At 36.5% G+C, this 24,954-nt stretch overlaps 1 protein-coding gene across 2 annotated transcripts in view; it reads right to left on the reverse strand.

Moving 5' to 3' along the window:
- Positions 1–24,954, reverse strand: part of LOC121726700 — a 222,231-nt gene that overhangs the window by 115,157 nt on the left and 82,120 nt on the right. For both annotated transcript variants that reach the window (XM_042114190.1, XM_042114188.1), the window contains exon 2: positions 3,343–3,688. In XM_042114190.1, coding sequence (XP_041970124.1) covers positions 3,343–3,688 — 346 coding nt within the window. The remainder of the gene's footprint in view (positions 1–3,342; positions 3,689–24,954) is intronic.

Raw genomic sequence — 24,954 nt, forward strand, 5'->3', positions numbered from 1 at the left:
ACTAGACCACGGAGGCGTCTAGCTATTGGGACGTATGATGTATGGATTACTATTTGTACCCAGCAAAGGCAGCGGTGAGTTGTGTCCCGTCTGCGCGTGAAGGTTGTTTTAGCTCGTCATTTGTCAGGGGGCGCCTTGTGGCGTGATCGGCCAGGGTCTGCGGTCTGTCCCCGTACTTTACGGGCGGGACATTTTCCGCGTTGTTTTCGTCCCGGATGTCGTTTATGGCCCGTATTTTCCAGTTTTGATGTCTCATCGTTGTATTTAAATTGCCCCTGCGAAATGCGGGTATAGTTCTTCTCTGTTTAGACTTTAGCGGTGGGGTTGCGGTCTGCATTTAAATTCCTCGTAGGCGTCATAAGTTTTGTCAATAAACATTTCATGACATCCCAAATATATATGGGGAATTCAGAAGAGACCGATGCCGTTAATTCAGTAATAATGGGCCAAGTGCGAGCACGAGGGGTTCCGTACCATTATAGAAAGAGAAATAGGAAAAAACTGTGTTTTTTGAATAGAAGCCCCCCTTATTTACTTATTTTATTTAAATTTTATTATTAAATTTTAAAGTATAAAATACAATTGAGTATTTTGTGAATATTTCAGGTGCCCTATTGCCATCATTTATATAGAGCAAAAAATGACAAAAAAATCAGGTTTGTTGTATGGGAGCCCCCCTTAAATATTTAATTTATTTTGTTTTTAGTATTTTTTGTTATAGCGGCAACAGATATATACATAATCTGTGAAAATTTCATCTTTCTAGCTATTACCGTTCTTGAGATACAGCCTAGAGACAGACAGACGGACAGACATCGAAGTCTCAGTAATAGGGTCTCGTTTTTACCCTTCGGGTACGGAACCCTAAAAACGAGGCACAATAATTTAATACTTTCGACATTTCGTATGAAGTTTTAATAAATCTGGATTCGCCGTTTGAACTTTAACAGGCCGTGCACCGGTTTAGGTATTCGAGGGAAGTAACAAAGCTATCAAATCAATTTTATCGAGTGCCATAAACTCCATCAGGCAATTACAATCTTCGGCCGAATTTCCAATTTGGGGAGCACTTTACTGTGTCACTGTCCTCCTGCGCCCGGCTCGATGCTGCAGCGATGAATATTAATTATTTTAGGAAATAACAGGAATAATTATTATTATTCCTGTTATTTCCTAAAATCTTCCCTAAAAATGCCTGAAAATCTTGCTAGCAGTGTTGTCTGATGCGAAAAGCTAGAGCTGGTACATAGAGTGATTCAAAAAGGTTTGTGTTATACGTATGCTCGCCAGTTCTGTTATGCTGGAACTTGGCTTGACACGCTACCGCGTGTCTAGCGGGGCTAAAATGGTCACATTTAGCAATTCCTCTCAATCAATTCAGCAAATGAATTGTCAAAACTGTCAAACTGACAAATGTCAAATCAGTACAAAAATACAGAAAAGAATTGCAAGCAGAGTTGCATTTTGTGATTTTAGAAAAATGAATCATATTATGATTGATGATCATGATTCTTCAAAGCGACCATTTTAGCCCCGTAGATCTACTATCTACGCTCATATTATAATTTTTGATAGCGAATGTGTGTTTGTTGTTACCTCTTAGGATGATGAGTTTTCAGGTCATAAAGGAACTAAACTTGAGACTTGGAAGGATAGTATCCTTCCAAGTCCCAAGCAGGATAACTATTTGTCCTGCTTGTACTGTTGACCGCCTATTTCACCGAACGAGAATTTAGGCGTCAAAATTCTCTAGTTCTCTTAAAAAAGCAATGTATTTTTGCGATATTTCATTTCATCAAAAACCGTGTTGGATACATACGTTTTAGATTGCTTGTTTTCTATGAAAGGCCGGCCCAGCCTCTCATAGAAAACAAGCAACGGAACAGGAAATGGAAATGGAAAGGGCGTAAGCGACAAAATGTTTTTTGTCGCGTAATTTAAAAACCATAAATACATTTCATATAAACTATGGGCAAATTAAAGTGTATGCTTGAACCAATTTATGTACAAATTTTGGAAGCTTAAATCACTCTGTTGGCAAAATAGGAACCCCTTTTTTACAGAGGTCTTTTTGATTGATTATTCTGTGTTATAAAAATTAACCAATCGTGTTATGCTATGGGTAATTCAAAGACAAAGACATGATGAATACTGACAACGAACTTTAATTTCTTAGCTTTAGTCATTGCTGAGAAAAATCGATATCACTACAGCCAAATTATCAAGGCGTCGCCTTAAGGTAGTCGTAGCTCAAAATTGAAATGTCATACGGCGTCGCACTGTTTGATATTTCAATTACGTATTGGTTTTGTGCATCGCCAAATCACACCTTCAGAGCAATCTGACCCCCGAGCTCCTTAAGTAGATTTGTGCGGATCTGTAGACCGCTAACGCAACTAAATCGTGATATTTTTGTGCACAAGGCCGCCAAGTCGACTGCCACTTTTATTGACCGTTGACTCGTCCCATAATAGGACGATAACGATAATAAACTTTTTTGTAATTAATCTCCCCAAAAAATCAATTCTGATTTCCAGCGTAAATTACTTCCCAAATTAGTGGGGACAGTGTTAAGACATCTTGACGGGTCGTTGTCGTTAGTCGACTTGCCCGCGCCACTCGCCCGGATAAACTTTCCCCATTTTTTACGATTTGGCAGCGAATTGATGTTTTAATTCGATAACTGTGGCGACGAGGGTCGATCTACAATATGATTTTTAACCGACTTCCAAAAAACGACGAGGTTATATGTTCGGCTGTTGATATTTTTTTTTTTGTATGTTCGACCACTACTCCGCCGTTTGTGAACCGATTTTAAAAATTTTTGTTTTTTGAAAGAAATATTGTTTTTCGTAAAATATTACCTACTTTGTAATTGGCAACAAGGTCTTACAATAATACTAACGCAGCCTTAGCATTTTTTTGGTTAACCTCGTATTTCATAAAGCCTGGGGACATGAACAAAACTTTTGTAATAATAACTAACAAGTAAGCAGAAACGTTTGACAACGTATTCGTTACGTTATCTTATGTAAAAGTAAGTCATTTCTATAATAATTTTAATATTAATCGATAACCCAACTAGCAAATTAGTCCCATAACAAAAAGCCTGATTGACATTTAGTCGTATAGAAATCGAATAGTTGTAATTAAAATGTCCATTGTCGAGTAACAATATATTAAACATACAATATGTTGTATAAGAGTTTAGTCATTTAATTTAACCCTGTAATCGTTAATTTACGATATCAAGGCACCGGAATCACGTGCCTTGATATCGCTTCCGTCGTTAGCGACATTCGAGGCACAAAAATCGGGCCACTAATTCGTACGATCACTGACCTGCAACCACTTGATCTTGGTGATGTTCTCCTCCGTGACGGTGAGCGCGCGCCGCTCGCCCAGCTTGTACGTCTCGTCGTAGTACATGTACTCAGTGAAGGTCAGCCCGCTGGTGATGTACTGCTGGGTGAAGTACACTGATATGGTGCCGTTGACGATGCTGTGCTCGATGATCCACCGGCACTTGATGGGGACGGGGAAGGGGTTCGGGAAGTTGGGGGTGGTGATCGTCCCCACCGGCCCCTTGAGGCGCTCCCCGCAGCGGGGCTGCTCCTGGGAACGCGCGTTCTCCACCAGGTCGATCAGTATGACCAATGTGATGCCGACCAGACATCGCATGGCGTACCTGGAAAGAGAAATTGTTGTAAAAAATAGTTTAAAAAACTTTAAAACACGCTTTTCACGGCTCTTAATACACGGTATGCAAAGTTTAGAATTAATAAGACTACCTGCCTGCCTAGCATACGCCAACGAGATATCTCACTCTACATGTTTTCTCGATGTTTGATTGTTTGTCATTTCATCTCTATTGATCCTAGCATGACAAACATTTTTTCTCGCGTAGATTTATCATCGAAATAACACATTTTTATAGAGTTTTGTCGAGGTAATGTCGAGATTTTGGCATTATGAGACGAGTAGTTTTTAATTATATCGAGAGTGAGATATCTCGTTGACGTATGCTAGGCAGTCAGAAGATAGGTAATATCGTGCTCAAAGATTCCGTTACATACGTACAGCCCAAGCCAATGAAAGCGTGTTAAAATTGTTGTAAATATAAATAAAATTGTGAAAATAAAGGTGCTTTCCGTTTATAATGTTATGTAGAGGGACTAAATTAAGACAGACGAATTGGCAACAACACTGGTAAAAGAATGCAGAAAATGTTTTTATTCGAAGACAAACCATAAAGTATTACGATATAAATAAATTATCATTCTTAATGGTCACCACATATAAAAATACAATATAATATCTACCATAAAATATAATAATAATCTAATCCGGATATAATATTATATGTAGCGTAGTAAATTAGCACAGCGTTGACAGTGTAGTCTAAATCTGACGGTGGTTTGCAACAGAAAGTGATCTGGATGCCTGCCAAGTTCACTGACCTGAACTGGGAATCCTTGTCGGATATAGGATATTGTAGGGTATTTGTTATCTAAGAGCTAATATTTTTGTCAAACTTAGATTTCTGATTGTCTTCTTATTCAGCCATTTGTGTCCATATATGTGCAATGTAAATGTAATACAGTAGCATAGCTCAGACGTATTCTTGAAATCAAATTCATGCAACAAAGAGACAATTACACACACGCGCGACGTGATTCCGTCTTGTCCTAGCTTTTAAAGTTAACTTAAATCACGCTTATCATGACGTGTGCGTGCGCCTGATTTGAAAAATCTACTTTGCAGCTGATCTACTGTATTTATTATATTGTACTCATGTTTTTGTCTAACTTAGATTAGTGATTGTCGACATACAGCTAACATTTGACTCCATTTCTGTACCATTGTGTGTATAATATGGGAATTAGGAATACAATGTATGATGCCTAAGGTTATCTAAGGTCATATCAAAGCGAAATGATATTTTTGGCATTCGTTCTTTCGTAGTTGTGTATTTATTACATGTTTTTAATTTCGATTTTGGCGAAACTCTCCTGAGTGACTGTTCTATCGTTAGGATCCTCTGAGACGTCCATAAAGCTAGCATGACAAAGTTAGCAAAGTAACAGGGGATTGCGTTATTAATTTAGTGCTGATTGAGTGCTATTTTATTGCAAAAATCGGGAATTGAGTGCTCCCCAATATTTGCAATAAATGTGAATACTGAATATATTATCGAGAAAAGGTAGGTAGTGCCCTTGCGCGCTTCGCTTGGCTCATCTTAGAGGGAGCACTCCCGTGCCCCCAGATAATGATTCCTTTTGAGCCCTTGTGAGTTGTGACAGGCCTGCAGCCTGCACAATGTGGACGACCGCTGGCAGAGTTGCGGTAGGTTCTACAATATTCACAACTTTGCCTCGAGCGGTGAGTGGAGCACCATGGGGTTTAGTTAGTAGAGGGTAGACCCTACTGGGGAGTCCTACATACCCCGGCCGATATCCCCAATCCTCTGGGGATGCGTAAAGTTTCCCCATGTAAAAAAAGATCTCAGCCCACTTTGGGAATCTCTGGCTTATGAAAAACAAAATGAATGACTACAAATAAGGCTATAGTCTGCTGCCGTCTCCATTTAGCCTCTTGACAAGACAAATGGGCTTCATTTGTTTCGGAGCACTCTTGTTATTTTTATCTATTGATGTCTTTTTGTGTTGGCTTTCCTGCCTTAAGTAATTTTGTTTACTTCCTGTAAAGTGACGGGAAAGACGCAGTATTATTGCATCCATCTATGAAGTTCTTATAATATCTCTAATCATTAGAGATTAATGTGATTCTGTTCCGTTTTATAATGAAATTATGTTATGTTTGAATCTAATGTAATTCTGTTCTGTTATTAACATTAATAATAATTTTTAAACAATTTGAAACCTTTTCAACCCCGGACAAATACAGGCTATGGGTCGGGAACGGACTCTCGCGTCCTCACAATCCATGAAGCTCAGGGATTAACGAGTCCCTCGGTGATCATCATACAGACCAAGTCCCGAAAGCTGGCAATCCATGACAGCGTTCCTCATGCAGTTGTAGCCATATCCCGGCACACTAACACCTGTGTCTATTACACTGACACTGATGGAGACGCTGTGGCAAGGTGTTATATATATATATATATATATATATATATATATATATATATATATATATATATATATATATATATATATATATATATATATATATATATATATATATATTACTTATATTTAAAAAAAAAGTGTCCATGGCGTGATGGACCACAATTAATTCAAATTCATAATATTATTTCAATTATAGTTGGAGGATAAGGATAAGGATATGGACGAACAGTCCATAGACGGCCACAATTTTATAATAAAAAAAAAAACCCCCGACAAAAATTAGAGGATCTATAGCAACAAAATATACTAAAAACAAATAAATTAAATATTTAATGGGGTCCCATACAACAAACGTGATTTTTCAAACATTTTTTGCTAGGTATCAATAATGACAATAGGTAGGCACTTGAAATGTTCCCAAAATACGCAGCTGTAAGACTTTAATAATTAATAATAAAATTTAAATAAAATAAATAATTAAGGGGGCTCCCATACAAAAATTGTATTATAAAGGGTTCCGTACCATTGTACGGAACCCTTCGTGCACGAGTGCAACTCGCACTTGACCGATTTTTTTTTTAAAGCCGACATGATCGAGCCATAATTCATCATTTTCTCGCTCACTGTTGGAAAATTTAGGATTTTACTCGATTAAGTTATTAATTTTATAAAGAAACTTTAAGTCCTACAAGTTATTAATTTTATTAAGAAACAAACAAACTTTGGTTCTATATCCACTTTAATGCTTCTCTAATTTTAATATCCTGAATAATTCCCTATTCCCTTTATTTTAATCCTATTTATACAGTTTTGTATTTGTATAAATGAATCTGAAACTACATAAGCTGGAAACGGTTTTATAGACGTCTCTGCGAAAGGCGGTATCGCCGACCGACCTTTTAAAAGTATTAAAGGTAGAGAAGGATATTTGCAATTCAGGGATCCGGCTGAATGCGCGTGTCACGCTGTGTGTCATATGTGAACTTTGACACGGAAAATAGTGTCCCAATATTTACATTTAAATACCTATTCAAATTCAAATAAAATTGCGACTGAAAATGCAAAGTTTGTAATTATTATGAGGAAAAAGATGCGGCAAAAAATACTTATATATACTTACATACTTACTAAAAATCGGCCTTTAAATTTTTATTTTATTTTAATATTATTGTTAAATATTGAAGTAGACATATCACATAATATAATTAAAACTCAAAGGTGACTGACTGATTTACATAGTGATCTATCAACGCACAGCCCAAACCACTGGACGGATCGGGCTGAAATTTGGCATGCAGGTAGATGTTATGACCTAGGCATCCGCTAAGAAAGGATTTTGATAAATTCCAACCCCAAGGGATTCATATAGGGGATGAAAGTTTGTATACAATAATAATACAACGCGAGCGTAGCCGCGGGCAAAAGCTCGTTATAAATAAAATAACTTTTATTACTTATACATGTTACAAAAAATAGTTGGAACTTGAATAAAAGGGTCTGTCGCTGGTTCACACCACAGTTTTTCGAACCGCGGTTCGAAACAGCGAAGGATTGTTTTTTAATTACCCGACTCATACCGCGGTTCGAAACAGAGAAGACCTGTTTTTGAATTAGTGGATTCGAACCGCAGTGTAGATAGTTCTATTATTACCAGCGAAAGACCCGAATAAAAACTCGAAGACTTGATTTAGAACTTCGGTGTACCAATAAAAATTATTCCAAATTATATTAATTTATTATTATAAAATTATGGGTTTATTTGAGTGGGCCGGCACTTTTAAATTAGCCCAATTTTGGTGGTACCCTTTGTTTCTCAACTAGGAATGTCACGACTTGAAGACTGTCTAGATTGCTTTTCGGGAGCATATTCATTCTGTATAAACGGAATAAACATTCAACCTATATAATATAATAATATTATATTATAATATTATACTGAGGGAAACTGCTAGTTACAGGTGTACCTGGCCCCGACAGCGTGAGGCGGGTCGCGTCATAACGTTACATGTACCTGTCACATTACGTGGAACTGCCAGCCCTAATCACAGTGTTAGGCTGCGTTTCCACCAGAGACGTGTTGCGAGGAATGTTTTTAAGATCCAATAGCATCGCCGCGCTGAGCGATGTCATGGCAAGCTCACGTCAATGAAGCGATTCTATTGGTTCTCAAAAACACATTCCTCGCAACACATCTCTGGTGGAAACGCAGCCAAGATTACACTAAAATGGGAGGAAACCTTTGTCTTGTCTCTTGTATATCAGATATTAACTACCTTTACTAGATTAGATATCTACTCTATTTTTTTTACGTCCGTGTACTCTACTAATTATACTCCATTCTTTCTTCAAACTCATCGCTTATTTGACTTTGCCGTCCCTTAATAAAATTTCGAATTCTCCGTTTTTAATAAACTAACTGTCGTACTGCTGCTGGGCAAAGACCTTCCTCAAATACATTTTTATTACATAAAATAAGGTGGCAAACGGGTCAACTGGTGAAAAGTAACTACCGTTGCCCTCGCGCGACACTCGCAACATCAGAAGAGTTGCAGGTGCGTTGCCGGTCTTTTGAAGGAATACGCTCTTTTCTTGAAGGTTTGCAGATCGTATTGGCCCGGCAATGCTGCTGGCGACAGTTCGTTCCAGAGTTTTACAGGGCGCGGCAGAATGTTACTCTTACGCCACCGCTGGCCAGCGGAGGGGTTAGTGCGAGTTTTATTCGATCATACGCATGGAGCACGTAATCGCGAATTTATATGGGATCAAAGCAGCGCCATCTACTGGCTAACGTGGCTACTGCTTTGATCCCATATAAATTCGCGTTTACGCGCTCGATGCGTATGACCGAATAAAACTCGCACTAACCCCTCCGGTATGCCCTGCTCGTCGCGCAATCTTCTCCCGACCGGGACATCGGTGCGGCAACGCAGGTCGAAGTGGGGTGTGTTAGGTTTTTTTCGTTACGGAATCTCTTGATTCGGTTGCGCGATAAAAATATGTTGGTTTAATAAAATAGTTTAAAACAGATCAGCAAACACCTTAATAAGAAAGTAAGGTAATTTAATACGTAGGAGAGGCATGCTTCGGCACGAATGGGCCGGCTCGACCGGAAAAATACCACGTTCTCACAAAAAACCGGCGTGCAACAGCGCTTGCGCTGTGTTTCGCCGAGTGAGTGAGTTTACCGGAGGCCCAATCCCCTATTCCCTACCCTACCCTATTCCCTTCCCTTCCCATCCCTACCCTTCCCTATTCCCTCTTAATAGGCCGGCAACGCACCTGCAGCTCTTCTGATGCTGCGAGTGTCCATGGGCGACTGAAGTTGCTTTCCATCAGGTGACCCGTTTGCTCGTTTGCCCCCTTATCTCATAAAAAAAATACAACTTTAAATGGAAGTGGATATACTTAATTTTCCCAATTGCGTCCCTTGAATATCCCACCCAAAATACAAGTTACTTAGCATATTTTTTTTATAATAATATCTAAAATTATTCAAAGTAACGTATCTGGAGCTCGGAAAGTATAAATTTCCCTCAGGACGAGTTTCAGCCTCTTAGATACAACATTTTGTTCTAAGCTCCCATATTATCGTATCAACTCTTCCTCGACAAAATTACAAGAGTCATAAGCCAAGTTTCAGTCAAGATAACTTCACGTAGGGATCATGATGCTTATATACGCTCAAAGAAAGCTGTTATACCTTCAAAACAAAGTTTTCAATGTGTTTCTTTACATACATACAAATATCTATGTCTATATTTATATTTTACTAGCTGTCCCGGTGAACTTCGTGTCACTTTAAAACCTTCCCTGGACTTAATATTTTAAGACTAAAATTAGCCCAATTTGTTCAGCCGTTTTCGAGTTTTAGCGTTACTAACAATTGGAAATCCATTTTTATATATATAGATAATATAAAACTCAAAGGTGTTAGGTGACTGACTGACATGGTGATCTATCAACGCACAGCCCAAACCACTGGACCGATCGGGATGCAGGTAGATTACGTAGGTAGGCAAAGGATTTTGATCGGTTCTACCTCCAAGGGGTTAAATAGGGGATGAGAGTTTGTATATAATAATACTACAACGCGAGCGAAGCCGCGGGCAAAAGCTCGTAATATTATAAATGCGAAAGTGTGTCTGTCTGTCTGTTACCTCTTGATGAAAATATTTGCTTAAGGTATATAATATGTAAGTATGATTGTTTTGTTCCTTCAATTTCAAGAATTTTATTCTAAAATTTTTACATATTATGCGGTATTTTATTTCCTTTATTGAGTTAATGGTATAATGGTCTACGAATAATAAAAACTAAGGAAGAGTAACTCCGTCAAAAAAAGTGCACCAAAACACTACAAAATGTGACCCGAATACATGCATATTTATGCATGTGTTCGGTACACATTTTTCGTGTATATATACTCGAGTGACATTCAACCAGGTTGAAATGACAATTTTGTCAAACTCATTTTACAATTTATTTACATAGGTTTGTTTACTTACTTTTTACGTAGCTTTTTACAATATTTTTGTTGTTAAAATGCCTAAATGCCCTGTGAAATGGTGTAGAAGTCATACAGATACGACTTTTAATACAGGAATAACCTTTTATCTGTAACGGCCGTTCCCAATATTTGATCTATCTCTGGTTTTGCCCTACTAGAGATAGAAATAGCTCACATTAGACATTAGAGACATATATTTTATGTCAATTGTGACCTATTCCTATCTCTAGTAGGGCAAAACCAGAGATAGATCAAATATTGGGAATGGCCGTAAGTGAATTGTTTAAATTTCTTGTATTTTTGTCGACCCAAAAAAGATAGCTTATTTAAGTTGAATGCATTGCATGCAGGTATTTGCATAAAATTAAGCTGGCCTCTTTGTGTTTGTCTTATTAAATTTACATGTTATTCTAAAAGTGCAATAATCAAAAAATAATATAATTACAAAATTTTTACAAAGTCGCCATGGACAGTGTTATGCAAGATGTAACAATTTAATCATAAACGAAATTTTAGGGTCTGGTCAGCCAGGTTATGCTAAATGTTTTATAATGATATGGGTATTCTCATATTTCTTGCTACAGATTTTTTTACAACAAAACGAAAAAACATAATGTAATAAATTACGCTCAATCGAAAAAAACAAATAAGAAAGTATTTGCTTACAATATTTACGTAAGTTTTTAATTTCAATTCTGTAATAATTTAGCACATAAATTTTTGTAATCTGAAAACGTCTTCTTAAGGTGCTCGGACAGTTTTAGATTCGCCCGAATCGTACAAAGTTTGTTCATAATTATTACATGTATATTATAATTATTATCGATGCCTTAAGTATGAGAGGAAAATGTTTGATTTTAAAATAATAATTATGTGCTCGTTTCTTCGTGATAGTAGATGTGCTTGGTGTACTGCATAATACTATCAGCTTTTGACAATTATTTTTGTTTCATAACTATGACAATGACAATAACCGCGCAGGATTTAGTGTTCGAAGACGAGCCAAATTTAAAACGGTTGAAGTATGGGAGTTACGTTTCCTTAGTTTTATTATTCGTAGGCTATATATAGGAATAATAAAAACTAAGGAAAAGTAACTCCATCAAAAAACATGCTCCACAATACTTGTCAAAAAAGTGTACTTTAGGTACACATTTCAATACATTTGCAATATTTAGGTGACCTTGAGCGGCACTAGGCTGACGTTACATGACAGATCAAAAGGAACCAAATTTAAAACGGTAATAGTATGGGAGTTACGATTCCTTAGTTTTTATTATTCGTAGTTCGTAGGGTATTTTCATAAAATGTCGATAGGCGTCTATACTCCACTCGGGCTAACTTGTAGCTAGCGGTCATTGACTCCCTGTCAAAAACTTGTCATTTTCCATATAAAACCACGATTGACAATATCTGACACTTTTTCATTGACATTGTCAATCGCGGTTTATATGGAAAATGACAAGTTTTTGACAGGGAGTCAATGACCGCCAGCGACAAGTTAGCCCGAGTGGAGTATAGTGCATAGACTTATTTATATACTATCGGTCTAGTGGCTCACAAGTCACTACTGGGTTCTTAGTCAAGAGACATTCGATAAAATTTACAGCGAAGTTAATATTATAATAAATAATATGCGCTTGCGATGCCTCGTATCAAATCCTATAAATTTTGGAGTTTGGACTTATAACTTCGCCGTCGAAATTATCAAACGCATTTTGACTAAAGGCTTTGAACCGAGATTCAAGAGCTCCAGTTGCTTATAGTTTCAGTTCAATTGAAACTTCAAACCCAAACTCAGACAAAGCTGACAGAGATCATTAGCCGCTTGTTGTTCACGTCATAGAAATACCATACTATGGAACACTACCTGAATCAAAAAATTGTTCGACATAATGTTAAATGAAATTTAAAAACAACCCCCGATTCAAAAAATTTTATTACTCAAATCAAACCCAAGTTTTTCAGCAATGAGCGGGATGATGATGAACATAGATAAGAACACACACAAAACAGACGGACAGACACGTCGAAAACCCCCCTCTTTTTGTTTACGGACAAGACAGATTTTTAGTTGGCTGTCCTATTCGTCAGTCACACTATTCCCGTTGCTCTAGCTACGTTTTTATTACAATAACTGGAATAATACTTGAGCGGTTCAATTGCATGAGAGTTATCGTTCTATTCTGCATTGTATTTCGATGTCCATCATCATAGACGCATCGATGGCAAACAAAATAATTAAAGCTAGGTGCTTAGTTATTGTTCATTTAGCTACTTATACTAATACTAGCGACCCGCCCCGGCGTCGCATGGGTATAAAATATATAGCCACTGTTTTTTTTTTTTTAATCGATAGCCTATGATCCTTCACATGGTCTACTTCTTATCTGTGCCAAATAACATAAAAATTGCTCCAGTAGTTCGCGAGAAAAGCCCTTACAAATAATTTCCTCCGCTTTTTTCCATTCTTTTATTAGTCTTAGCGCGATAAAATATAGCCTATAGCCTAATAAAATATAGCCTTCCTCTATAAATGGGCTATCTAACACTGAAAGAATCATCAAAATCCGTTGCGTAGTTTTAAAGATTAAAGGGACATGAGAGAAAAAAGGCGACTTTGTTTCATAATATGTATAGATAGTTGTATTCTGTGACTATATAGTAAATGTTTATTTGCGTCGAATAGACTCCGAAACAACTGGGATCGTTTTTGATGAGCGTGACATTGACTTCGGGGAAGGTCATGTAAATTCCTTTTGACCACGGACAATCTACGATTCCGTGGGCTTCTTAATGTACTTCTTTAGGTACAAACTATAACTTTATACAGTTGTGTTATATAGAATGAGACACCATGTAAAAACCTAACGCGTCTTATAAGGCTTTATTGTACACGCGAATAAAAGTGTTTCATAATTGAATTTAAACTTTTATCACAACACAGCGCGACTGTACTCGAACGGGGACAGGAAGCTAAGCCAGAAGCATCCGTATCCGCAACCGCATTTGTAACCGCAACCGTATTCGTATCTCGCATTTGGCTAAAACTTGCATATACTGGTGTTTTCTTTCTCTATTTACTTGGTTGGGCTTAGAATTTGTTTAGTTTTACGCTTGGGTTAGTTCGCAGCGCCTAGTTTACAGAAAACTTTTACAATGTAAAACAATCTTCATATTTATTTTCATACTGCACATGCATAATACCTAAGTATGATATTGCTGCAGACTACAGCTATCTACTTATTAAATAAGTTTAAAAGTATATAATATTATAATATATTTTACTATTTAATATTAAGTATGGTGCCACCAAACTACCTACTGCTCAAAAACTCAATAGTTTATTAATTAGTGCATTAATAAAAATTAAAACGATTAAAGCCCAGTTTCAAAGGTTTTTGATATGAGTTAGAAAGTTCGAAAGTTTCAGCAAATGCAAACCTAAAAAATCTAATAATGCAAACCTAATAAATCTAAATTTTTGACTAGTTACTCCTGTACAGGGTGTATGGGAAAACTCGTGACCCTCGGGCCCTTGCTTACACAAAAGTGAACTCTCTACAAGGAACATGTACACACCCTAAAGTATTATCACTTAGTTTTGTTACACCCTGTTTTTTTTTTCATAAATATGTCAATTTAGACATATTTATTTACAGTGCAATGTTATGCAAATCGCATTTGATATCAATTGTGAGTGTCTCGCTCTGCGCTCGTGCCAACTCAGTTCCTGTCGTTTGAGTGCCGGGCTTGTTTATTGCGACGACGACGTACCATTATTATACAGACCTCGCACCCGAAATAATTTCTAACTCGGGATGTTGTACTTCGTATATTTGTCAGAAAAAATCTTTGAAGAAAAAGTTACGCCTTAAGTGTCAAAATGGCAGCGAAGTGGGTCAAATTTTTGGCCACGCCTTTTGCCTTCGATATTGTTTTTTTTTCAAGTTCATTATTTATATTATTTATAAGGTTATAGCTGTATAATAATAAATAAATAAAATGCGACATTTCGCATCCTATATTAATTGTAGAACTTTGGTGGGATTCTTGGCTACGGAGTGGTTCTGTATTTAATGTCAATAACAATAAAGACAGCCACAAAAATAAGGTTAAAGCGAAGTGAAATTATTTTTATTAACAAGGGATTTAATCTTGCGTAAGTTTCCATCAAGCCCACTTGATACATAATTAATTTTTATCGAACAAATATGTGGGGGAAATCAGCACTGGAAAGCCTTTCTGCTTGACACGATTTTTATGAGTTCATCTATGAAGATTTTTTTTAAACAAATAAAAAAAGTATTTCGCATTGACTATTGCGATTTGCGATGTCCAAATATGTGGTATATCAACGCTAACGGTTGCAAGCACTGAAACCGATCCAGCTGATGTTATTTGAGTGTGAGTCACCGAATGTTTATAAAGTAAACTTCTGCTTGTCTTTGTCTACAGCTGTGAGCTTCGTTTACCAGGTTTTCGTGGCTTTCTCGTTATTCTTCATCGTGAAATAAATTCGAAGATGTTAAGTTTGGCCGAAATTATTTGAAGCCTTAGCTTAAAAAAAATATTTTTATTCAACTAGTGTAAACGCGTATTAGCCAATTTCTTATATCAATGGTATTATCCGAAACGGAACCGAAGCCAGACATTTCGGTTCCGGTTTTGTTCATATTATGCATTGAGAAAAAAGCTTCTAATTTAAAGTTTCAAACAGACACTCCATTTAATTAATTAGTAGCTATATTTTAAGACGATGCAGAAGTTTATTTTCTAGATGTGAAAAGTTAATTAGCCATGAAGCAAAGCTGGACCGAATAACGGACGTGTTATTTAGATAATTACTGGGAATGTGTCGACTACTAACCTATGTGTTTATTGCAGCCATAATATTTGTACAGTAGCTTTGTGAACAGTAAGGTGATAGGTGAACAGTAATGCCAAATCGAGAGCGCAACCTAAAATGAATTTAAAATAATATAAAAATTGTTTCATATTTAAATATATCTCAGTTTTAGAACAATTTCGAAGAGTTTTTTCAGAATGTCTACGTAGCCCGGCGAGATGAACCAGCGTGTAGCTTGCACTAAGTCTAAATTATACTATATTAAGTTTAGAAGAGTAGGTACATATATATATATATATTCATTACTCGTACCTCCATGGTGGTGATGGTGGTATGGTACATTCATCCAGTCAGCACAAAATTGACCCAACAGGAAGCAAAGATGAAAGCATCAAACCCGGTTTTAGGATTAATTGAATGGTTATGAACTGACAATGTTAATGTTCAAATCTCGAGGCAGTTCCTCCACAATGTAAGAATATACAGTAAAGTAACTCAGTCATTTCTCTAAAATAAAACTCGCATAATAAGGAATTTATTAAATTAAAGAACAAGTTTTATGAACATCCGACATAGTAGGTGCTTACTTAGTTTCGGGCGGTCTAGTATGAAGGTAATTAATCAGGGCGAGCGAAGCGAGCCCTAGTACATCCCACAACCTGAACATTTTGTTTACTTTACCCACAAATTGAGCACTATTGTGGTACACTTTACGGAAAAACTATCACGCCTACTGATTTGTGCTTTAACATAGTAATTTTTATTTATATGTAGATGTGTTATCATCGGTCAGTCAAAATTTGGTTACTATTAAAATAAATTTAAACTGCCTTAAAAATTATTATTACGCAGAAAAATTGCTGGTCTACTGTATATTATTTATAATGTGGAACCGCCGTAAACCTTCGTTTAACAATGGATTTAATATTTATCGACCAGTAATTGAACAGGGGTGTACCGCCGGAGGAAACGAACCCTCTCTGGCAAAATTTCAACAGCTCAAGACATTGCTTTGAGTGGAAAATTATTGAGTAAAATTTAAGAATTACAATTTACAACATTATTATGTACTTTGTTAAATAATCCTGAAAATCTTTATTTTTACATTATTCCAATCCAGTAATCCAATTTAGCGCTGGATTGCCACTGAATTGCTTCCTAAATTTTTTATAATATTGTTACGTATGTAGGTACATTATTTGGTGTTAGTGCTTTTAGAGTCTGAATAGCTATGTCCACACTGTGCACTTTCATCTTCAATTTTCGTCATCAACTTTCATATTGGCGCATTCAATAATCGAATGCGTCAAGGAACGCAACGCCAATATTGTCATTTTTGAAGTTTTGGATACGGTCAGAGGGCATGCCTCACGTTCGCTGTTGACTCCGCTATAACGCATGCCCTTGACGAACAAAAAATGCACAGTGTGGACAAAGCTAATGGTGACTAGTCAATTTCCTTATGAAATTGCAAGTACTAAAACAAATCAGTCATTTCTTATTAAAAAAAACTCAGAAACAGGGCACGATAATAATCGTGCCCTGTTTCTGAGTTTTTTTTTATAGTTACCTGTCTGACGTTAGCGCAGCCTTTCCCAAAATGGGTGATAATGCCCCCTTGTGGGCGCTGAACGTCTGAAGGGGGGCGGTGTGGGACCCCGAAAATAATTGGGGACGTTGTGTACAGGCTTGGGTGGTGATTTATTTTATCTGGATGCATTTTAAATTGAAACAATGGGGGCGCTAAAATATAATTTGTTCTTAAAGTGGGCGGTAGACAAAATAAGTTTGGGAACCCTCTGCGTTAGCGAAAGCGTCAGTAACAAAAAAAAAGTGAGGTACTCGGGGATTGCGGCGGTAAAGCCATTGCATAGCATTTTTTATCAACTTATGCAATTATAACTCGCATACGTCTAGTCACACGCACACAAATACCGTGCCGAAGTCTGCCGAACTGAAAAGACGTTAGACGATGCACGGCTTTCGACGCCGCACCGCTGTGCCGGTCGGAGTGGGGGGGTGTTAGGTTTATTTTCGTTACGGAATTTCTTGATTCGGTCGCCACGCTCAAAGCCCGCGATAAATATATCTCGTTAAAATCCTAAGAAAATGGGCATTAATTTTGACCCACCAGATCGGAGAGTAAAAAATGCATTAGTCCATAACCACAAGCAACAGTAATGACCACCACCAGAAACGGCACAAAAACCCCGCCAATTTGTATGCCATGATGAATTGCTCAGCTAAAATTCCCGCTCCAACTAAATTGGTTTGCAATTTAACTTCCAAATAAAAAGTTTTAGTTTACAAACGTACGAAGTTAGATGCGCTTACTGGCCCAAATTAAATTACACATTTGGCTGATGTTTCAGACCTGAAAAGCCTATTTTAGGACATTTTAAACTGTAAAAGCTTTAGGGGGTTGATATTCTGCGACAAATTATGTACAAATCTTAGACTTACGTTATTTGGTTCAGTTCTGTCATATCAATGTTATCCTGTACTTGTCGTGAATCACGACAAGCCTAAATGAGAGTCTATCACGACTCGTGATAGACTTTCATTTAGGCTTGTTTGACATAATACCACCAGTTTACTTAGTATCATATTCTACCTATGAGAAAATTCGAATAGAGAATAGTGCAGTGAGTGTTTATTATTATTTTTATTATTTATTTAAAGATACACCAACAACATATTGTGACAACATTAATAACTTAAAAACTAATACATTTTTGTTTAGAGAATAGAGATAACTAACAACCATTCGTATAATCAAAATCCTCTGTCTTCTCTACAAGCAAACCTCGTATATCTCGCCGTGTATTCTTATTAGTAAGATGGCTAATATATTAGCAGAGATTATTCAGAGTGAATAGATAGTTAATTATAGTGGGTATAGTCGGCCGTCGGGTTCACGAGGAGGGGCGGGTCCAATTACCTTTTAATTTATGATCGCACACCGCCCGTTCATCGGACCAGCCGCCCGCAAAAATACGGACAGTATCACGTTGATCTGTCATTCATGCCATAGAGAAAATATGTGATGACTGCGCCATCTAGATTTAGCTTTTTTTCTCGTAATGCAATTTTATATGGGTCTCAACGGTCTATGTATGTCTTGTCTCTGTTCATACTAAATGCGAAATGATGGATTTATATAATATGCGTCCGCTCGAACGCGCGGTTTGGCCGCCGCACCGCGAGAACACAAGCTAATGTATGTAACGATTTATTTAAATAGCGGCGCGGTCGCGCTGTCGTAGCTTTGTCCACACTATGCGCTTTCGTCTTCAATTTTCGTCATTCAACTTTCGTTTGGCGCTTTCTATAATTGAATGCGTTAACGAACGCAACGCCAACAAACATTGTCATTTTTATTCAGATGCAGTATCAGCTTGTGCGACAAGAACGTTTTACTGGGTGGAATATGTGCGGCTTATTTGGTCATAAGAAATTCCAGAAAAAATAGAACTAAGCGAAAGTTTTGGATACGGTCAGAGCGCATGCGTCACGGGCATGCCTCACGTTCACTGTTGACTGCGCTATGACGCATGCCCTTGATGAACGAAAAAAGGCACGATGTGGACAAAACTATTTACCTACAATTATTGCTTGTGATCTCGAGGTGTAGACGCTAAGCCGCGCGTTCGGGCGGCCGCATAATTATTAAATTAAATAATATTATAAATCGAGTCTGATTAATCTTTGAATAAATCATTTTAGATGTTGTTAGGCTTGCTAAAACTTGAGAACGGCTGAATCAATTTGGGTAATTTAAAATTTTAGTCTTGTAATATTCGTAAAAGTCCAGCCTGCCTAGCACACGCCAACGAGATATCTCACTCTCGATATAATTAAAAACTATTCGTCTCATAATGTCAAAGTCTCGACATTATCTCGACAAAACTCTATAAAAATGTGTTATTTCGATGATAAATCTACGCGAGAAAAAATGTTTGTCATGCTAGGGTCAATACAGATGAAGAGACAAGCCATCAAAATTCAAACATCGAGAAAACATGTAGAGTGAGATATCTCGTTGGCGTATGCTAGGCAGGTAGGGAAGGTTTATATTTGAAGGGAAGTGATAAAAAGTTTACCGGGTCATCTAGTAAATATAATTTATTTTTGATGATGTTGTTAGTAGTAAAATAACATAATATAATAATATAATTACAATGAGTAGTTAATTAAAACACAATATAATCATTATCATTGTTTTAAATATCCGAAGGCTGTGATATTTGTGTTTGTTGTTTATATTTACGATTTTACATTCGAGTTATAATTGTACGGACACGTATTTTTCAACACCATTATCGAGAATTTGGGTTAGTTTGCTGCGCCAAACTCTTTCATGTCTTGACAATTTGACTAATCATTGTTTTTCTACACCTCTACAATAAATATGATTATTATTAAGTTTAAGCCTTTCCTTTAGAAAGAGTGCTATATCGAAGATGAATGGGTTGTCAGGGTAAAAATGTGTTTTAAGATATCTTACCTCACTTTCTTGCTTCTTCCTTCTTTCTTGATATTTATTGTTGTGTAAACAACAAGAGATATCAAGAAAGAAGGAAGAAGTAAAAAGAGAAAATAATTAAACCCAAAGTTAACTCTTCGATCTTAAAGAACAATATTGTCTACTTAACGCACATCTAGAAACACTTTATAGCATCCCCTAGGGAATAAAAACTGCCTTTCAATTTGAGATGTGTGAAATTTTCATTTCCTCTTAGAAAAGGGGTAAGATAGTTTTCGTAGCGGGAAAAACTGTCGTATGTGTAATATGTTTAGCTGAAATAATTTCTTGGAAATTCGCCAGTCGCCATACTGAGCAACAAAATGCAAGAGTGTTACCGGAACTGTGGTTAAAATGAAAATGTGGTTAGCTTGAACGCTCTTCTGCAGCAACACACATATTTATGTGAAATTCATACATTTTTTTAATTATCGCTAGATAAACTAAATTTTTAGTCTAGACAATTATTTTATTAATATTGTTAACTTAATTTAAGTAAGTGTGGGAAAATTCTATCAATCCTAGACGAATATTTCACACGTCACCGAAATTAGGATTAACGACTTCTTGTAAAGTGAACTTCAGGACCCAAACGCGGTATTTAGACTGCATATAGAATACTAAGTATAGGTCGGAGGAGAGGGTGCCACTAGCACAATACAATAAATAATCCGACATGATGATTGTCAAACGTGGAACAAAACATTTGGTTTACTCTCTATGCTGATGCTGCGTCTATTATGAAAACATTGCACGACGCAACGTCGTGCCGTGTATCGTGGCACGTTACGATGTCGCGACGTAGTTTTTACAAAGCTAGTCGTAGATTCCCACGACGCGACGTCGCATCGTGAAACGACGCCGCCGCATCGTGGTACGTCGTATCGTGTTTGTGTACCGGCCCTTATGCCTTACGCTCACGTATGCACGCTTTATTAGTACGTTCCACGTAGATATCCTACGACTGAAGGCGACTCTCGAGATTCCACACACGTTCCTCATATGCTATAGGCATCAGGCATCCATTAGGAAATGTTCAAAATTCCACCTATAGGGGGGTTAAAGTTTTAATGCCAGGTGACCGACTCTCGAGCCTCGTTTAAAATGATATACGCTTAAAAATCTCTGGTGTGTTAATAGAATGCACAGTGTGATAAAAACCTCGATTTTGTTTCACAACGTTTTTCTTTCAAAATACTATAGTTGATAGCTATATAAACATTAGAGTAAAACTCCGAGATCGATATTTTTAAAGAGTGTCAAAGTTGGCGTTTTTCCGGTTAAAAAATTTGCATAAAAATTATTTAAAAAAGAAACTAATCAAGTAACATTAATTTTGTTTATACCAATTAAACAAGCACTTAATACTTGACTTTTTCTCCGAATTTGGTTAACCTACTGTGATCAAGTAGGCAGATATTTATTTATTTAGTAATTTTAGTTTTTTATTTTTTATTTCGCGATTAGATCGAATTAGAAAAAGTTTTAAGCATGAAATGATAGTGTGAGTAATCCTTTATCAATGTTATCAAAAATCACACTCTAATAACCTCTGTGTCAGAAGTAATATCCAATTCAAATTTTTTTTTATAAAAATTCGGATTTTTTATACCTAGGGTTGTCACTAAAGTTGATATTTTATTTTCCCCGACTACATCAGAAGGTGATTATTGATTAGATACTGTTTGAGCATATAAAATCATTAATTTACGTCATATTTTTTCACTTTTTAGTTTTTTTTATTATTAGACCTACCTAAACGTGATCCTGATATTTTTTGTATAGGATATCGATTGCGAATTTGCGTATCAACCGGATAAATCAAACAAGACACCTTTAGTGACAACCTTAGGTACAAAAATCCGAATTTTTATTAAAAAAAAATTTAAATACGATATAACTTCTGACACAGAGGTTATTAGAGTGTGATTTTTGATAACATTGATAAAGGATTACTCACACTATCGTTTCATGCTTAAAACTTTTTCTAATTCGATCTAATCGCCAAATTTAAAATAAAAAACTAAAATTACTAAATAAATCAATATCTCCCTAATTGATCACAGTAGGTTAACCAAATTCGGAGAAAAAGTAAAGTATTAAGTGCTTGTTCAATTGGTATATACAAAATTAATGTTACTTGATCAGTTTTTTTTTTAATTAATTTTTATGCAAATTTTTGACCCGGAAAAACGCCAACTTTGACACTCTTTAAAAAAATAACTACAAAGAATATCGATCTCGGAGTTTTACTCTAATGTTTATATAGCTATCAACTATAGTATTTTGAAAGAAAAACGCGGTGAAACAAAATCGAAGTTTTTATCACACTGTGGAATGTAATTACTGTTTTACCAGTCAGCACCAGCATAGACAGTAAACAAAAAGTTTTGTTCGACGTTTGACAACGTCTCTGATAATATTTTGATATGACTTGTGTATATAAACTAGTAGTGCGTAATATCTCCTTTAAATAGTAAATGCGGCGAAGCCACGGGATAAAATAAAAATGCGCATCATAATTTATTATATTATTACTATTGTGCATTATTTAATTCCTAGTATTTTTTTTAGATTTAAGAAATAAATACGCTCATTAAGCCTCATTATTCATGACTAATTTCGAACTTATGTTTTATGCATGTGAAACAGTTGCGATACCCTAAAATGCTGAATATCCACAAACATAGATCATGATAGATACCGCATGTGTATGTACTTCGCGTGCCATATCGCGCTCCCAAACGAGGACTGACGAGCAATGCTCGTCTTTCGAAAGTCTGTTCTTTAGTCTGCTATCGGAATCGGACGTCAATCGGAATTTTGAAAATGCCTAAAAGTGCCGTATTGAGCTGTAGAAATTCAACTAGAAACGTTGGCCTCGAATCTAGGCCCTAGATAATGGGCACTTTTCTTATCATCGGTACGACCCAGTAGCTATGAAAAAGTGGCACGCTCGTTTTCATACAAATGGAGCGACATGCGGTATCTATCTTGATCAATGTCTGTGTGAATATCAGCAGCCCCAATTATAATTTCCGAGCGAATATTCTGGAAGAGTGACGTCATTATGCAGATCAATCCTCTTATAAGTACTTACAATATAATGAAGGTACATTTTTAAATCATCAAACATTTCGTCCGTAGGGATACTTTTTGTTTTCTACCTTACTAGCGCGATCTGCCCCGGCTTTGCATGATTGCAAAATTTCTTAATTGAACCGTCTTTTTAATTTATTATTATTATGGATGTTTTCCGGTTTTCGGTACAATCATTTCTATTTATTAAAGAAAACCGGATCAAAATCTGTTGCGCAGTTTTAAATAACAGCATTACTTTATTCGGACAGAGAGTCGAATGCGACTTCGTTTTAAACGTTGTGATAAAAGAATTTTCGAAAACTATGCAGCCGAACATAAGAACCTCCTTATTTGAAGTCGGTTAGAAATAATATTTTATATATTTACTCTACTGTACAGTCTTCAGAAAAAACATCGACTTTTTAGTTAACATTTCTGCAATATTCAACTTCAGAGTGCATTGAAAGGTTAGCTTGTATAAAATTCATGTGAACTCTGATGGAAAACTATAATGGCAATAAGTTTGTTAGTTCTGAATAAGGCTGTCTTTCCACCAGAGATGTGTTGCGAGGAATGTGTTTTTAAGATCCAATAGCATCGCCGCGCTGAGCGATGTCATGGCAAGCTCACGTCAATGAAGCGATTCTATTGGTTCTCAAAAATACAGTCCTTGCAACACATCTCTGGTGGAAACGCAGCCTTAGAACGCGTTCAGACGTCCGCGTGTTCTGCGCGTGTTCTACTATTAGCGAATGGGAAAACATGCGCGCGGCACTCGCTGAACCCGCGCTAACCTGCGCGCAGGCCGCGCGCGTGTTTTCCCATATGCTATAGTAGAACACGCGCACGTCTGAGCGCGCTCTTATGCTTGGAAAACTTCTCACTATAGTTAAGTACTACTGCATGTCCATGACTTCTACATACTATATGAGTAATATGCCGTGATATGCATTCAGACATTTTTTTTTACATAATACTAGCTGTCCCGGCAAACGTTGTTTTGCCATAAAATGATTTTCCCTGTTTTCCTGCTTTTCTCTTGTTTTCTGATTCTTTTAAAACGTCATGAATTATGAATTTGGCCATATCTTACAGTATTTTTTAAAGTTACACTTTCAGCGCTGCTACTTTCAAAGAAAACTCTTTACAAGAGAGAAATACCCTATTGTCAATCTGTTTTTATATATCCTTCTGTATTCGTGCTTTTTGCTTTGAGCGTCCATCTTGTCCCATTCCACAACTGACTTGTGCCTTAACCTCGAGTAACCTCAACCGGTTGTCTGATCCTAAGTGGATTGAAGGAACAATGGGAAGCCATCGTAGGAAGCTGCACGGGTACAGAATAAATAATGTGGTATTCAGAGATGGAACTCCTGCATAAGCAGATTATCCATAGTTACTAATAAATTCAAAAGTTCTGTCTGTTAAATCTGTATGCTTAAACTGATTTGTAATTCATATTAAGACGGCGACTATCCCAAAAAATCAAACATCGTCCTTCTCTCTTCACCCTCATATGCCATCTGAAAAAGGACAACGCGGAATCATCGCCAAGTTTGTTTTTTCTTAATAACTCGATAAAATATACAACATTTTAAAATTCCGCTAGGTACTGACCTAGTGGATTTTTAAAATGTTGTATATTTTATCGAGTTTAAAATTCTATAAAATTCTATCATTGAGACACTGGTCTCAATGATAGAATTTTATACAATGTGTTAAAATATTAACTTAGTTTAATGCACGGTTATGGCAATATAATATGAAAATTTCGTGAAAATTACATGCATCTTTGTAATTTTTTCTTTCGAGAAAATTTTATGATATCGTGTTTTCGCTCAGATCAAATTCTTGGAAATATAATGTAGTATCTATGTTTAGAAAATGAAACAATTTGGGG

The sequence above is a fragment of the Aricia agestis genome, chromosome 4 (genome assembly GCF_905147365.1).
Source record: "Aricia agestis chromosome 4, ilAriAges1.1, whole genome shotgun sequence".
Taxonomy (NCBI): Eukaryota; Metazoa; Arthropoda; class Insecta; order Lepidoptera; family Lycaenidae; genus Aricia; species Aricia agestis.